The sequence below is a fragment of the Dama dama genome, chromosome 22, assembly GCF_033118175.1.
Source record: "Dama dama isolate Ldn47 chromosome 22, ASM3311817v1, whole genome shotgun sequence".
Taxonomy (NCBI): domain Eukaryota; kingdom Metazoa; phylum Chordata; class Mammalia; order Artiodactyla; family Cervidae; genus Dama; species Dama dama.
The window spans coordinates 24767309-24783710 of NC_083702.1; the positions used below are offsets into that span (position 1 = coordinate 24767309).

A 16402-nucleotide genomic window follows, 5' to 3' on the forward strand; every position below is an offset into this window, starting at 1 on the left:
CAGGCAATATTGGAATGGGTAGCCATTCCCTTGTCCAGGGGATCTTCCCACCCAGGGATCAAACCTGGGTCTCCATGATGTAAATGACAAAAACCTACCCAGAATCGACTGATTTCTCCTTTCCTGCAGATGCAGCTAACACATGAAATGTACCAGATTTTACCAACTAAAAGAATTTTCAGAAGGTAAAACTAGCAATATTAGACAATGACTTTTAAGATAAACCATATAGCTTCCTTAATGTGAAACAGAAATCTCACCCAGAAAAAATATGAACTTCAAGGCAGAACAATAAAAATGTTGCAAACCAAATACCATTATTTACACTTAAAATATTGATCTGAGGATGTAATTGTGTTCTACCTTTGCATATAAACAAAGATTCAATTCACCTGCTGACCCACAATGATTATACTAAAAAATAATAATCCCAAAGTGGTCTGTAGACTGCTCTGGCAGGATCTGCTTTAATTTGAAATAACAACTTCCCAGTCAGAAAAGATCTCAGGACAAATAATTTAAATCTATCAAAGAACTCAGTTGTAAAAAGTCTTATTACTGTACTACCTTTTTTAGGATATCACCAATTTTTGATGAGACACACATGAAAGACATTTACGATACTATGGAAAGAATCAGGTATGCCTAGCCTAAACACAATGTATACATTGTCTCACTATGTGTATATATATGGTGTGTGTCTCCTTGTGTATAAGACACACTTTGGGTCTCTGGACATGAGCCCTTTAACACCAATACCTTCACCCGTAAAATGGGGAAAATATCCCTGGAAGTCATTCCCCAGTATTACTGGATAGATATTAGCACTTTGTAAAAAAAGACCAATGCAAATTAAAAGCATTAGGCATTCTTATTCATTTTCTGTGCTTTTAATAACACAGAAAAGCTCACAGAAGTGACAAATTCAAAAAGAGCAATAGCAGTAGCCTTTTCTGGCTATTTAACAGCTTAGAATTGATTTAAGAGAACTTTTCACTATTCAACGGATATCCATCCATTCACAGAGCTCTGGAAAAGTAATCTTGGAGAATAAGACTCTTCTTAGCAATAAAACCTCTCAACTTCCTAAGCCAATATATAATAATCCTAAAGGAAAATAATTATCTTTATCCTTTAAAGTTAAAACTTAGTTCTAACCATTTTCAATAAAATTCTCATTCCATATTCCGTATCAGAAATGGCAGTTCCTTAAAACCCAAATTTTAAACACTTGCTTTTCTGCCCATGAAAGTTATTATGTTTATACATTGTCAGTAAGACAGAAGATAGCTTGGTGTAGAACATTTATTTATTTATTCCATGGAACACTCAAAGTTTAGATCAGTGGGAATTTTAATCAATCAAAGAATTGTACATTTTCTTCCCACATATATCGCTTTGTATTAGGAAATGACATTGTGATCCATTTCACTACAATATTACAAAATATTTACAAGAAAATATTAAAAATAACTCAAACATGAAAGGCAAGATGGGGGTGAAATAAACTGGTTTTTCCAGAAATCTCTACTCCAGTGCCCACAGCACACAAGAGAGCCAAAACAAAGTTCCCCTTGATCACAAGTTTCCAAGGAATTGGAGTAGGGGAAGAAACCGGATGAAAATGGTGGTATGAAGGGGGATGGATGTTATTAGCAGCACTGCTTCAATAACCAATTTATTTTGCATGAAATACCCTCTCTTTTATATGCAGTAAATTCTGAACAAGGCTAAACTTTAGGATATTCCTTGAACTGAAATTAAAAATACCCTGACAGTGAAAGCAACTCTTTCACCTAAGCTGAGTAAGAGCCTCTTTCTCCATGAACCACTGATGTGAACAGAAGCCTGATCTAGCATCCAAAGCTGTCACAGCAGCCCTTCCATCTCTTTCATGAAAGCCTCATAGACATCGTCCTTAGTCTGCACCGACACGGGAACAGATGGGCCAGATTTGGGCGCTGTTTTGGCAAGAGGCACAGCAGAATCATCCTCTGACTTTCTCTGGGGAGCAGCAGCAGCCCCTTTATTCTCCCGACGCACCCGCAGTGCGGTGGGCACGAATCGTGTGATCTCTGCCTTGGGATTAGTGATCTGTGGCTTGGCACTGATGGTTGCCGTAGCTTTCTTCTCGATGGTGGCTGCGCTTGTGTCATCCGCCTTGGGTCGTTGGATCAAGTTGGGGGGAGCACTTAAAACCCCCGGGTTGGGTAAGGGAGCTGGTGGGAAGAGCCCAGGTGGGGCAGGTCCAAGAGGAGGCACCAGAGGTGGGCGCATCATGCCAGGACGGGGTGGAGGGATACCTAGACGAAGGAGAACACAATAATAAAATGTGACTTTACAAACACAGGCTGACAATTTCTTGAAAAGCACAATTTGTAGAAAATAAATCATACTGCCTGCTATCTGAAACTCAGGAATATATTTTGATAGTAAAGAATATTTTTTTGTAAAACAGTATTCGCCTTCCATCTGTACCCCAATTCTTATGTTTTCCTCCTCTCTTAATAATGTACTACTTTAAACTATAAAGTAAAAGTAACACCACCAACTGTTTTCAAATATGATCTTAAGATGGCTGAATCTGTAATTTGATAACCTAAGATTTTATTCCATCTGTACAGTGCAGATGCGATCAAGCCAAGGTTGGGATTTGTTTCCCATGCATTATTACTGATTTACACAATACTCCTCCTCCTTAAAATGTAGCTGAATGGGCAGGAAATACAATTTTAATGTTGGAATGAGAAAATCTGACTAATCATAAAATGTCACCATTACTGGAAAAGAATTCATGTCCTACTGATGGTTTGGACATACCATTACCATTTACCAAGAAGTGCAGAATAATTTTCTCCAAATACCCTCTTTAAGACTGAGAATAAAGTACCAAATTTCCTCAACCTAGGACACTATTGCTTATACAGACTCATAATTATTCCATATACCACTGAGAGAGAAAAAAATGTCCAAGAACAAGCTGAGGAGCTTAAAAGGAGACCTTCACATTAAATTGAGACAATCAATGTAGTAAACCAGAAATATACCTGCCACATATAAGATCAAAAGGAAATTTACCTATCTAACCTTGACACTGGGTAGAGAGAATGGAAGAAAAAAAACTTCCCCTTGAGATTGTAAATTTAAAAGTTGATACCCATGCAGATGTATAGAATGACTTCACAACTCTAAGTGCGGTCCTAAAAAAAAATCTTAAATCAACACTTTAATCCAAAGTGTTCTCTGGCAAGGAAAAGTCCCCTCTGTGACAGCATCCAATTCAAATACCACTGGTAAGAACTTCTACCTAGGCCAGAAGCAATTTAAAAACACCATTTTAAGATACCGCTTGATTTTAGGATACTGAAATGTGAAAATGTCTTAGGACAAATGAAATATATAGCAGACAGATTTTTGTCACAGAAAGCAAAGCTTCACCTGGAGGTGCTGGGGGAGGTAGCCGTGGTGGGGGTCCCCGAGGAGGAGGGCCAGGAGGCAGACCCGGAGGTGGGCCTGGAGGAGGGCCAGGGGGCCGACCTGGTGGTGGGCCTGGAGGTAAAAGTCGGGGTAGAGGCCCTCGGAGCCCTGGCATTCCAGGTGGTCTCAGGAACGGAGGAGCTCCTGAAACGAGAAAAGTGCTTAGTTAACATCAAACAAATATATCTGAAGTAGTAATTGTGGTATAAGATAACTGAGATGTGGTTTCACTTTAACTTAACATCAAATAACTTCAAAATTTATTATGGTCCATTTCTCTTTATTTCCCAGTCCTAGCATAAAGCATTTTAAACCACAGCTCTGCTGGGCTGGAGATACACAAAGATGACATTTCTTAAATGGCTCCAACATAAGCTGAAAATGCAGTATGAAAAGCATGGTGCTTTAAGGATCCTCTGAAACTCATTAAGATATACAAAGACCACTGAGAATGTCATAGGATAGGTAATTTTGCTTTGCACTAGTCAGAAGAGAATGACTCAACTGAAGATTTAACTGGCAGACTATTGGACTAAAAATCATAATTGGCCAGTAAGTTTTATATGTTGTTTCAAGCTGTAAATTAACTTATTATACTTTTAAGCTGAAGACCTGATTAATACTGATGACTTCAGTCTCTAACTATACAGATTACACTAACATCCAGTAACTCCCAACCAAAGACGGATATGCAGTAGCATCTACTGTGCTCTCGTCCTGTTCACAACCGAGAACGGGGTCAACTCGGCATACTGAAGAGTAATTCTAAACAGCCCTCAGTTATATACTCTAGTTTCTGCTTGCTAAACTGCTAATATCAGAACTGATAAACTCTGAAAAAGAAGAGCTCTGGAGAAAGAGACAGCTGTCACAAGTTCTATGACTTGCAAACCATGTTCTAGGAGTGAGCAAGTTGTGCTTATCCTTGGAGAATCTTGATTTCTTAGAAAATTACACTAGCAGGAAACCAGATATCATTACTACTAATGATGTCTACTTTCTGGAATAACTTCACTGTAACCACATTTAGGCTTATTTATTTATAGCAAGTAAGTACTTACCTGGAGGTGGTCCAGGAGGAAGGCCTGTAGGTGGTCCAGGTGGCCGTAAAGGTGGAGCAGGTGGCGGTCCAAGCGGAGGTGGTCCTGGCATGGGGGGTGCTTGTATCTGAGATGGAGGAACAGACTGTGGAGGGGCTTGCTGCTGGGAAGCTGCAGATGTGCCATCAGAGAGAGACTCCTCTTTGTGCTGCTTCTGTGACTGCTTCTCTGCTTCGGAATCATCTGACTCTTCATCGTCGTCCTCTGAAAACTCCTCGACTTCTCGGCCCTCCTCGGGGATTTCCTGCCCTGAAAGCAATTGGAAACCAGACAAATGGAGCAGATTCGTATTTTACAGCCTGTGAGATAGCAATGCCTACCACACATGCTCAATAAATGCTTTCTTAAAATTAACAACCAGTCTCCTTCAACAGAATACTCAGATACCCAAGAATACAGTAGTATTCTTCTCATCCATATTAGGGCAGCAGAGTGCAAGGAGTCCAAGTTTAGAACAAGATAGACCAGATAGACCTGGACTTAAATGCCAGTCTAACTATTTACTGGCTGGTTAACTTTGGGCAGCTTACCTCAATGTCTTCAAACCTTGACTTTTGAAAAACAAGAATTTATTACTTGATTGCTAAAATATTAAATAGAAAAATGTATGTAAAGCAACTGGCAGGAGGAAATACCAATCACTGTTCTTTCCATGCCTCACCTGCCATTCGAAGCATCATGGCTTGGAGAGGAGTCAGCTCCTTCATGTTTTTCTTCTTCTTCTTTCTAGATTTTCCAGGCATATCTGCAAACCGTACACTTAGACCTAAAGGATCAGAGAAGGGAAAGGATCAACAAAATTCAGTATATGTTTACTATAAACAAAATACTAGCTATAACTGCTTCCCACTACTTGGCAAAAAGACAGAGCTATATTAAAGACAGTAAATCAAATGCCCACTGGTGGTAAATACATGCTACAGTGATTTTAAAGTTGAAAGTGAAAGTGTTAAGTCACTCAGTCGTGTCCGACTCTTTGAGACCCCATGGACTGTATAGCCCACCAGGCTCCTCTGTCCATGGAATTCTCCAGACAAGAATACTGGAGTGGGTTGCCATTTCCTTCTCCAGGGGATCTTCCCAACCCTGGGATTGAACCCAGGTCTCCTGCATTGCAGGAGAATTCTTTACTGACTGAGCCACCACTACCGAAAACTTTATGCCAATAAAACTGAACATGCCAATGAAAGTAATTGATAATTTTCTAGAAAAATGTTACTTACAACTGGCCAAAGGGGTGACAAGATCAGAAAATAGAAATTAAAATGGTAATCAAATAAAAGTTCCTCAAAGGCACCTGGCCCAAATAACTTTACAAGGAAATTCAGCCAAATGTTAAGTTAGAGCAATTTCCTGTAAAAGGGCACAGGAAAAGATGGAGTGCTATCCAGAACTTGAAGCTAGCATAACCCACATACCAAAATAAACCTGCTGGCCAACATAAAACATAAGCAGATTGAATTCGACAGTGTTTTAAAAGAAAATAGCTTCATAAACATGTAGGGTTGGTCCCAGAAATGCAAAAATGATTTAACATTAGAAAAGCCATGAATGTAATTCATTACAATAAACAGCAAAAAGAAAGAAAAATCATTAACAATATCCCAAGAGATGATTAAAAAGTATAATAAAACCTCTTAGCAAACTTAGACTAAAAGGGAACTCCTTAACCTGACAAAGGCTCTCTACCAGACACCTGAAGATGCTAAACGGTATAGTATTAGGAGCGTTCTTAGTCTTAGATGGTAAACATTTATAGGATACAAGTTCTATGTAGGCAGGCTTTAGTTTCGTTTACTCTGCATCCTTAGTGTGTAGAAAAATGCTTTGTACATAGTAAAAACTCAATTATTAGCTGAATATCAAGTCATAGTTAGGATAACCATTTCCAACATATGTGCATCAATGAATATATTGATATTTGTATTCATCATCATTCAATATATAAAAAAATTAGTTTGTCCAAAAAGAGGAAAATGAGGCAAATGACCACAGTCTAGAGAAAAAGGGAACTGGTGTGGCTCTAGCAACTTTCTACTTTCCAGTACCACTTCTTACCTAAGTGTCCTCTACCATTTTCCACTACCAGTTCTATCTACCTCTTTAAACTAGCTTTCTGGTTTGCAACCATGATTTAAGGAATATCTGGAGAAAATTTTATCATCATTATCAATACTGTAATATCAGTAGTATTACTAATATATAAATACTGTTTTGAAGACTGCAAAACAATTACAAAAGAAGCTCCAAGGCTACTAGAATATGACAGATGGTACATTTTGTAAATTCCCTTAATGAATGACATAGCTACTTTCTGAAAGTACATGTAGCTCAGTCTGAATTTATAATAAACAGATAACATACATTATAAGTACGACATTTCCATTAAATCATGACTCCACTCACAGGTTTACCTTTTCTTGTTCACTTAAGACTGCACGAACATAGAATAATATAAAGGACTTCAAACATAGATATGTAAACAGACTCATTAAAAAACAATCAGGTGAATATGGTTTTCTTCCTACACATAACCATGATAGGACATCCTTATGCATTTTCCCCAAAAGTGGACTTTACTATGTAGATTTTTTTTAAAAAATCACATACACAGCTCAGTTTTTTTTTCCTCTCACAAACATCCACCAGCTACTTACTGTGTGTCAACAACGTTGAGACTTTGGAGTTACAAAGATGAATAGAGCACTGGTCCTCCTTTCAAGGCACTCACAATTACTTTCATGGATCCATTAATAAATCAAGACCTTCAGCTTGTGTGCTTTTTATTGCTTAATACCATGAAACTTTCATCTTCACATACCTGATTTTTTTTCTTCATTGTTTTCTCTCTCAGTGTCATCACGGTGTACAAATTCATCCCCTTCACTTTCTCCATCTGATCTGTCACTGTCGCTGTCATCAGTACTGTCGTCATGCTTATCCTGGTCCATGTCTTCAGGATAGCCATCATCTTCACTGGTGCTAGAAACATCATCGTCATGACCCCGCTGAGCTGGAAAGGGAAGAGGGAGCCAGGATCAAGTTACATAGCTGGATCCTATATGGTACCCCCAAATACAGAAGGCCAGGCTATTTGACTCAGAATAACTCGATTAAATTTTATCTATATAAACTCAGCTATTCACATAGTCTGACAATATTTCCACTTGACAATAGTTTTAAATTCTCCTTTTTTATAATGTAAGATTTTTTTAAAGCTTTGAAGCTTTAAATTTCAATTTTGAAATTGAGAACAAATTCCACTCAGAAAGCTATATAAGGACATGCACAATCATTGTAACTGTATACAAGGATGCTCTAGTCGAATGAAAATAAAGCTAAATGGGAAACAAGTACACAAGTGACCAATTTTTAAGGTACTGACGGTAAGAGAGTGTATCTTCAAGGAAAGTCTACTTTAAAATACAACAGACATTTCTATAGTTCCTTATGCATACTGTTTTCCTGAGTAGATCTATGATTTATCCATCTGTTGGTATGTACAGGGTAGCCTCATTTATTTCCCAAGTTCTGAGGGTGGTGAACAAGATGTTATACAGCCAAATTAAAAGTGACGGTGGAAAGGTTCTAAGAGCAAAAGGAATAGTCACTCCTTACCAAGTTCAGGACTATATAACATGTCTTCATCTCGCCTACGAGTGGGAAGATCTAGGGCAAAGCCCACTTTGCGGCCATACATTTGTAAGACTTGAGGAGGAGGTGGGCCCGGAGGAGGACCTGGAGGTTTCCTGCCAGGGGGCAAACGTGGAACGCCATGTCCAAGAAGAGGAAGTATAGAAACTGCCCGAGTTGGAGGTCTGTAAAGAAAATTTACAGCAATCACATTACCAGTAATGAGATATCCGCTTCCTCTTCTAAACAATTTTTAAAGGAGCTCTCAGGTTCTATCTAACCAAAGAACTGCTTACATCCCCACTGTCCTTTACTTTCCACTGCAATAATACTGGCACAGGATAGTCAAAAGGTGCTTTTACTACATGCTACTGGGTTCTGTTACCACTGCCTTACCCATAGGCTGAGGTCTTCTTAAGGATGGAGGGTGGCTGGGCCCCAGGAAGTGGAATGTCCTGGATCAAGATGTTGGAAGGAGCATGCGGCATATCTGGCAGAGGAATACTCTCCACTTCCACATGCTGGGCATTCTGAAAGAGAGTGTCTTCTGGTCAGTAAGAGTAATCCCCCAACTCAACACCACAAACTCTACATCAGCTGTTTCATTACCTGGATTTGCTTTCCACCTAACATTAACTATCATGAGAAACAAAGCCAAGTCAACATTTTTAAGATTGTCAGTTAGTTGAAACCTCTGGATAGTATGTATTCAGTGGTAGCACTTGGACTCTAAAATTAGCCTGCTGCTGTTGAATTCCCGTCACATACAAGCTGTATGATGAAGTAAGTAACCTTAGCTTTCTTATCTGTAAAATGGGACCCATGCTACATACTTTACCAAATTAAATCATTTTTAAAAACATTTTGTTCTTGAGGCACAATTTACAATAAAATGTACAAATTCAGTGAATTTTGACAAATGCATATAATTTCATACTCACTCCCAATCAATCCTTAACACTATCCCAGGGCCACTACTGATACAAATTTCTTCCTCCATAAATTAGTTTTGCCTGGTCTAGAATTTCATGTAAATGGAATCACAACCATGAAGAAAGGATAGTATGTTTTTGAGATTTAGCCATTAAAATTTTTACCTCATGTTTTTTGGATTATTAGCTGGTCATTCCTTTTTATTACTGAGTAGCATTTAATTTTAGGAAAATGTAACAGTTTATCAGTTATCTCATTAATGGGTAGCTGGGCTGTTTCCACTCCAGCTATTACTGTAGTGGCAGGTAGATCAAGTTCCCTTGCATAAACACAGAGGGTTAAATTTGCAGGCTAATGGGGTAGATATATGTTTAGTCTGACAAGAGGAGGTGGTTCAACATCATCAAGTTTCCCATTATCAACTTTAAGAGTAAGTCTAACTATAAAATTTTAGTTTAGCTCTCAAAAGAAACTTGATTACCTTGACAGCATCAAAATATTGACTAAGTTGAGCCCTCTTCTGTTCATATTCTACTTCTAGCTTTCTCAATTCTTTGTAAATATCTGGATTCTCTTTCTCATAGAGTCGCAGAATACGTTCAAATGTTTCACGTAGCTTTTTACGCTTGTCTTTCAGCACTTTCTCATTTAACTGTGGCTGCTGCACTGGGTTAAACTCTGAGAGGAAAAAAAGCAGATTATGGCATTAAACACACACAGAAAAGTCACTTCAACAGATTACATCATTTATTAAAAATACACTTACATGTTAAAACTTTTCAAAAAGGGATTTAGACACCAGATATATTCTTGTCAAACAAGAACTGCACATTTATTGAAATTTCATCCCTTTAAGATGCCTATTAATTTTACTTCCTTTCCTAAAAAATGCCACCTAACTGACTTTATTTTTATTATCATTGTAATAAAAATCAATTTCATTCCTCTATGCTAACAATCTGATACAGCTGTTAGTATATCAACAACTATAGGCCTGGGCTTACATACTACACTGGGTCTGTCATTGAATTCTGAGATCCTGCGCACTTAAACTCTCTGATCTTCAGCTTCTTCATCTGGAAAATGGGGACATCAACTACTTCACAATCAAGCTCTGATGATCAAATGAGACTGCAAACATAAACTGGTATCTGGCTCACCACACAACTACTATTTTTGTATGAGTGAGTGTTCCTTGTTGAGCTACTTAAACCTTTCTCTTCCGGTGTGTTCAACATGGAGCTTAATTTGGTCTCCAAGAGGGACCAGAAGGGATTGGATTAGCACAGGACTCCCAGGTCTGCCTGGTCAACCATACCTGCCTCCCTCCATCTCCTTTTGCCAATGACTGACTCCGAGATCAACCGGCACATGAGCCAAATTGGGACCAGATCCTTCTCCAAGACTTTAAATATGGGAAAGAAGCTCTCACATGTAGGAATGAAATAAACCTGGAGCTGTCCATGGCCTCATCTCTCAACCATCACTAATTCCACCACATATTCCACCTTCTTTCCAAGAAATTCACTGACTGGACAGAATTTCTTCTATCTAAGAAATTCACTAGGTCAGACAGATGGACAGTCTTGCTCAAAATATTTGGGTTTTTGAGGCCCACTTCCCTCCAGGATTTCTCAATTATGGGAGTCAAGGAATACTTTTTTCTGTTTAAATTAGTTTGTATTGAGTTTTATGAATTATAATTAGAGCTCTGATGACTAGTGTTCCTTCCTCCTTTTTCTTAAAAGAATCACAAGCTTACTTATTGTCTTTCTTAAATCTTATTAACACTTTGATGATGTATTATTCAATATCAGAAGTGTGGTCTCAAACCACACTATTCCTAGTGTGATTCATGAAAGTGCTAAGTGTTTAACTTTAAATCCCAGCTGTGCCCCTTCTGAACAGTGTAACCTTGAGAAAGGTAATGTCTCTGTGCCTAAGCTTCCTCAACTGTAAAGGAGGGACAATATACCCACCCAAAAGAGCAGTTGTGAAAGTGAAGATTAAATGAAAATGTGGGGGGGAAAAAAAAAAAGAACCAATCCTGGCATGTAACAAGATAAAAAAAGCTAAATAAACCTAAGTTATTAATACATAATTTGGGGTCATTTAATAGGTAAATATCCTGACATGCCAGGGAAAGCAATTGTCCCTACCAATATTTAGACTAGAGGCAACAAGTGGAATCAGTTATAGCTGAACTGGGAGGGAGATGATGCAGTTTGACCCAGAACTCTTGCCCAAGCTGGCTTCAGTATCTCCCACATTATTTGAGAAAGCTTTTAATACCACAACCCCACATAACTGGATGTTTTTGGAACCCCACTTAATGCATCACTGAGAAGTTTCACTACATCTCTTTCACTCACTATCTGTTTTTTTGGGCAAACCACGAAACCTGTACGGAAACCTTTGTAAACAAAACTTGTAAAGATTCTTTCAAAATGCAATTAAAAAAAAAAAAAAATGCAGGGGACAGAAGGCAGAATTGGCAAAAACTTGACAGCTGAAAACTATGGAGTTAATTAGACTATTTTTGGATGTTTGAAAGCTACTAAAAAAAAGGAAAATTAAAAACTCCATGTTCTCAAGTTAACAGAATGGGTTGAATACAGAATCCATTTTGTGACTCTCCTCTGTATTATTTATAACTACCTAAAGTCACTTTAGGCCATTCTGGACTCCTACTTTTAATTAATTGTAATCTGTTAAAAATACTTCCAAAGACTTTTTCCCTTTCATACCTGTAAGTATAAAGTATATAAATAATAAGGGTTAATTAAATATGTTATATGATCTTTGGGGCTTGGTAAAACTGCATTCTATTTTGAAGAGGTTTTTTAAACTAAAGGAACTTCCCTGTGAGTTAGAATAGAACTTCCAGTGGCAGCATCACAGATGATTCTCAAGCAACTCAGATACAAGAAAAGATAACATGCAGTTGTTTCATATGGATTCCAGTAATGACAAAGCAGTGATACTGAAGATGCACATGATGAGACTAGATAAAATTATCCTATATAATGCAAAAAAGGGAAGAAATTCTAATAGGATATTTTTTAAAATGTGATTTTAAGTATTTGATTTCTTCTATATCCTTACTAAGTAGTCATTTATCTTTGGATCGTCTATTGGAAAAGAGGGGCAACGGACACATTCATGGTGGCCTAATATTGAAATTTACATGGTAGGTGCCAACATTGAAACCCAAAACAAAAAAAGCCCAAGGTGATTTCAAAAAGCACTTAGTCTTCTCTTAAAAAAAAAGAACTGGCCAAACTGAGCTTTTGTTATCTTATAAATAACAATTAGCTAAAGCTAAATAACAGCCTCCCTCTTATTCTAGATGAGATTTAAAGTTGGTAACATCCCTTCACTCCATTTTGTTTTTCTAATGCTAAAACTAAATCCAAGCATCGCATGCTGTCATGCTTTCTGTATTTCTGTATCTGTAATTCTTGTATCTGTTCTGCTTCACTCATTAACTACCTATCTCTATGTATCAGACTATTATCTCTGCTATAAAATCCATCCGTTTACAAAATCTTACCCATTTCATCCAATTTTTCCATGTCCCGGATAATTTGTTTGGGATCCTTCATCTTTAAAACTGCAGCTCGTACCATCATGCGCTGTTTTTTGTTCTTAAAAAAAAAAGAAAAAAGAGCACAATTTGCAGAAGCTGAATACTCCTGAGTTTTCATTTCAATGTGTCTCAAAAATCCATTTAAACTGAAGTTGAACTTCTTAGTTTCTGATCACTTGTTTCAACCACTGCAAACAGGAGTAGTATCATTTTTTTATTCCCCCAAATGTCTGCAGTTTAGACAAAAAGATCTAAGTTTTGCAAAATTTAACGCTAGCAATGAAACAAGAATGAACAGCTGGAAACTACTGAAAAACTAGGTTCTCTCAGTGTGTTAAGGCATGACACTAAAATGCAAATCCTTTTTTATTCCAGGGACACTTTTCCACAAATTCAACAAAATCATCATCAGGAAAATTTAGTGTCACATTTACTTCCATTCACTAATTCAGTAGCTTCCAACAAAGCAGTTAAATGGCAAGAGAAGCATTTCTTAAAGTATTTCTTTAAGTCACTGAGAACGGTAATCAAATAAAAAATGTTATAATAACTCATCATGAGCTTATCTACAAACTTAGTTCGGTTTCCCAGCACTGTGGCTTAGTAAATCATACGGTTTGTTATGAGAAGCATAAAGTATCTTTTCTGGCAAATAAATGGAAATGTTTCTAAATCCACTCATCTCACATAAGAGGGGTCAAATTACACTTATGTCTAACAGGATGCTTCTGGAATCATACCTTCTTTAATTCTCTTTTCCGAGCTTCTTTTCCTTAAGAGAGGGAGAGAATATAAAACTTAAAGCCTTGAACATTAGCATTTTCTCCAATTTAATACAAATAATTTTTTACTGTCAGAGGTTGCTCTGTGAGCTCTAGGATATTTAACACCATTCCCTGCCTCCACTAGATACCAATAGCACCCTTCTAATTATGCCAACCAAAACTGCCTCAAGACATTTTTAAGTTTCTTAAAAAAATAACTATGAATCTGAAAAGATGCCATAAAGTACTAAAAAGGCACTTACAAAGCAATTTGTTAAAAATGCCACATACAAAAAAGAAGGCTTTAAGCTAATTCTACTTTGCAAGTCAATCAAATTAAAAATATGGGTACTACCTTTTGTTGCATGTTTAAAGTTTTAATCATGTGCCCACTAGAACAGTAGATAACTTTAATTAACAAATACTACAGATCTTGTAATTAAGAAACTAATAAAACAGACTCCCTGAGGCAATTTTTACCACCCCTCTTCTTCATCATTCCACATTAATGGACACTTACTGGCTTGGTCTGTAGGGTTCATAAATTTTCCACTTTTGGTGGATGACGTGGATCTCCGCCCCATGTTGACAAGCTGTTTGATTTACTTGCTTATTTAAAAAATAAAACCTAAAACCTGTGAAGACAAAAAGGCTTATTTTTCCTTAATTTACAAGATTTTTTCCTTTTTATATTTATAAACTTTTCTTCCCGACCATCTCTGAAAAGAAACTTTGATTATTAAGACCTTGTTCTTTCCCTAGTTTTAACTTAATGCCCAGGAAAAACAGCTTCAACTTCTCCAACCACAAAAAATTAGATCCCTATTATTTATAAAGGTAATGAGTATGAAGATTACTACAAGATTACTACTATCATTAACTCATCAATTAACTTTCTTTTATGGATCACAGCACTGACCCATCAATTGGAAAAAATCAATCATCAAAGAATGTTTCAGCAATATGACACACACTATGTACATGAGAGGTCATTTGTTCTTTTCTTATATTCTCCCTTGATTTATATGCAGGCTGAAAAAGGAGTAAAAGGGAAATGAGGGTAATGATCTGGGCTCAAGGACAAATAGCTCATCCTTGTCCTTCTCCATGGTTTCTTGGCCTGTATTCTCATCACCACTAAGACAGTAAAAACTCATCAATTTAAGCCTATTTATTAATTTAGATTTAGTTCCAATTCAGATATAATTCTTGATTCTTAAGCAGAAACTTAAAAACATAAAACCACAAATAGTCAAAATATTATATGAGCTTGTATAAAAATCAAGATACAAATTTTTCTTACTAATGTCTACTTGACTCCCGACTTGTATGTATTTTTTAAGGTAACTGAAAGGAGTAATTGTGTATGAGGGAAAATATTTTGTAAGTCAAAACTTTAATTGACCTAAGAAATTATTACGGGTTTCCCAAGAGGCGCAGAGGTAAAGAGCGAGCCTGTCAGTGCAGGAGATGCAAGAGACTTGGGTTCGATCCCTGGGGGAGGCAGATACCCAGAGGAGGAAATGGCAACCCACTCCAATATTATTGCCTGAAAAATCACCGAACAGAGGAGCCTGGAGGGCTACAGCCCATGGGGTAGCAAAGAGTTGGACAAGACTGAGCACACGTGCAGGAAGACACTATCATAATCACCTCTTCCAGTTATTCCAAATGGATGACAACTTTCTGATACTTTGCTCTTTCCAGTAAGAAAGAGTAATAAATTTCCTTCCCTTTGAAAGCAGACACGTTTAAAGGGAGGTAAAGGGAAGATCATGAGGTAGATTTTTTAAACGGACCATAGAATTATACGTTCCCTTCACGAAGGTTTTGTCAGGCAAGTTTATTACTTAAGGCGTCTTCCAGAAAGTGTCCAACTGCCTTGATTTCTGCTAAACGCTTCAAAGCTGTTCCAGTCGCAACTAATTTACCCTGTCAAGGGTTTGCTTCTCAGAAAAACTGGAATTGGGGAAGAAAGGAAGCGAAAACAAGCAAAATTAGCACAAATACAAGCACTCACATCTTTGAAGGCCTGTATCTTTTTTGCTTCCCTCTCTCAGTTATCCTTAGGCTCATTTTTTTTTTTTTTTTTAACCCTCTTCTCCCACAAATGAAACCTAGGATAGTTACAGAGGACACTAGAGCCTTAGTCTGCACAAACTACTTGTCTTGTCTAAACCCAGAGGAGATGGGTAAATCAGGTCACGAATCTTTTAGGGTAACTTTCAACAGTCAAAGAGGCTCCCAAGGGATGGAGCCCAAGTCCAGCAAAGGAGCCAACAGCATTTGCAACTGCCGAAACCATAGCGACGGTTGATCCCCGACTCGAGGTAGCAGCAAGCCTAAGGCAACCAACCGGTCAGCGTCAGGAGGCGGCACTGACCGACCCAGGCGAAGACAGCCGCTTAACCGCTGGACGCAGCGCCGCCCAAAGAGACCCCCTAGTCCGCGATTGGGGAGACCCCAACCGCGGAGAAGAGCGGGACTGAGGGGCCTGGCGTTCCCGAGGCAACCGCGCGGACCCCGCGAAGGGACGGGAAAGGTGAAGTAACGGAGTGGAACGATCCCGCACACTCACGCTTCTGCTGGGCTCCTGGGGCTGTGAGAAGCGGGGAGGGGACGATTCTCGGCCCGTTTGACTTCGTAGGGGCCTTCACCTCGGCCTTTCGGTCAACCACCCAACCACCGCCATCTTGAAACCTCGCGCCCCTCCGTCATCCCTACGTCACTTCCGGGCCGAAGATCTCTGCGTTTCTTCGCCCTGGAACCATAGAGAGTAACCGAGAGCTGCAGGACCAGAGTCTCTTCCGCCCCAATACAGTACCGAATTGGTTGGCTATCGGCTAAGAGCCCGCCTCCACCACTCAGTTCAACGGTTTCATGTTGATTGACATTTGTCTAGCCCA

The 16402-nt window shown here is 38.3% G+C and overlaps 1 protein-coding gene across 2 annotated transcripts; it reads right to left on the bottom strand.

Moving 5' to 3' along the window:
• Positions 1-1287: 1287 nt before the first annotated feature.
• On the bottom strand, positions 1288-16229 carry WBP11 (WW domain binding protein 11). 2 transcript variants are annotated; one of them, XM_061125060.1, is made up of 12 exons: positions 16075-16229; positions 14017-14131; positions 13473-13504; positions 12697-12790; positions 9625-9821; positions 8607-8740; positions 8196-8395; positions 7399-7590; positions 5239-5343; positions 4539-4826; positions 3439-3621; positions 1288-2303 (listed from the first exon to the last, which is right to left on the bottom strand). In XM_061125060.1, exons 2-12 carry the CDS (start codon positions 14078-14080, stop codon positions 1870-1872), a joined length of 1923 nt encoding a protein of 640 aa, XP_060981043.1. In that variant the 5' UTR covers positions 14081-14131; positions 16075-16229; the 3' UTR covers positions 1288-1869. The 2 variants fall into 2 exon arrangements, with proteins under 2 accessions (XP_060981043.1, XP_060981044.1); XM_061125061.1 differs by having other exon boundaries at positions 16069-16220.
• Between the last annotated feature and the right edge of the window lie 173 nt (positions 16230-16402).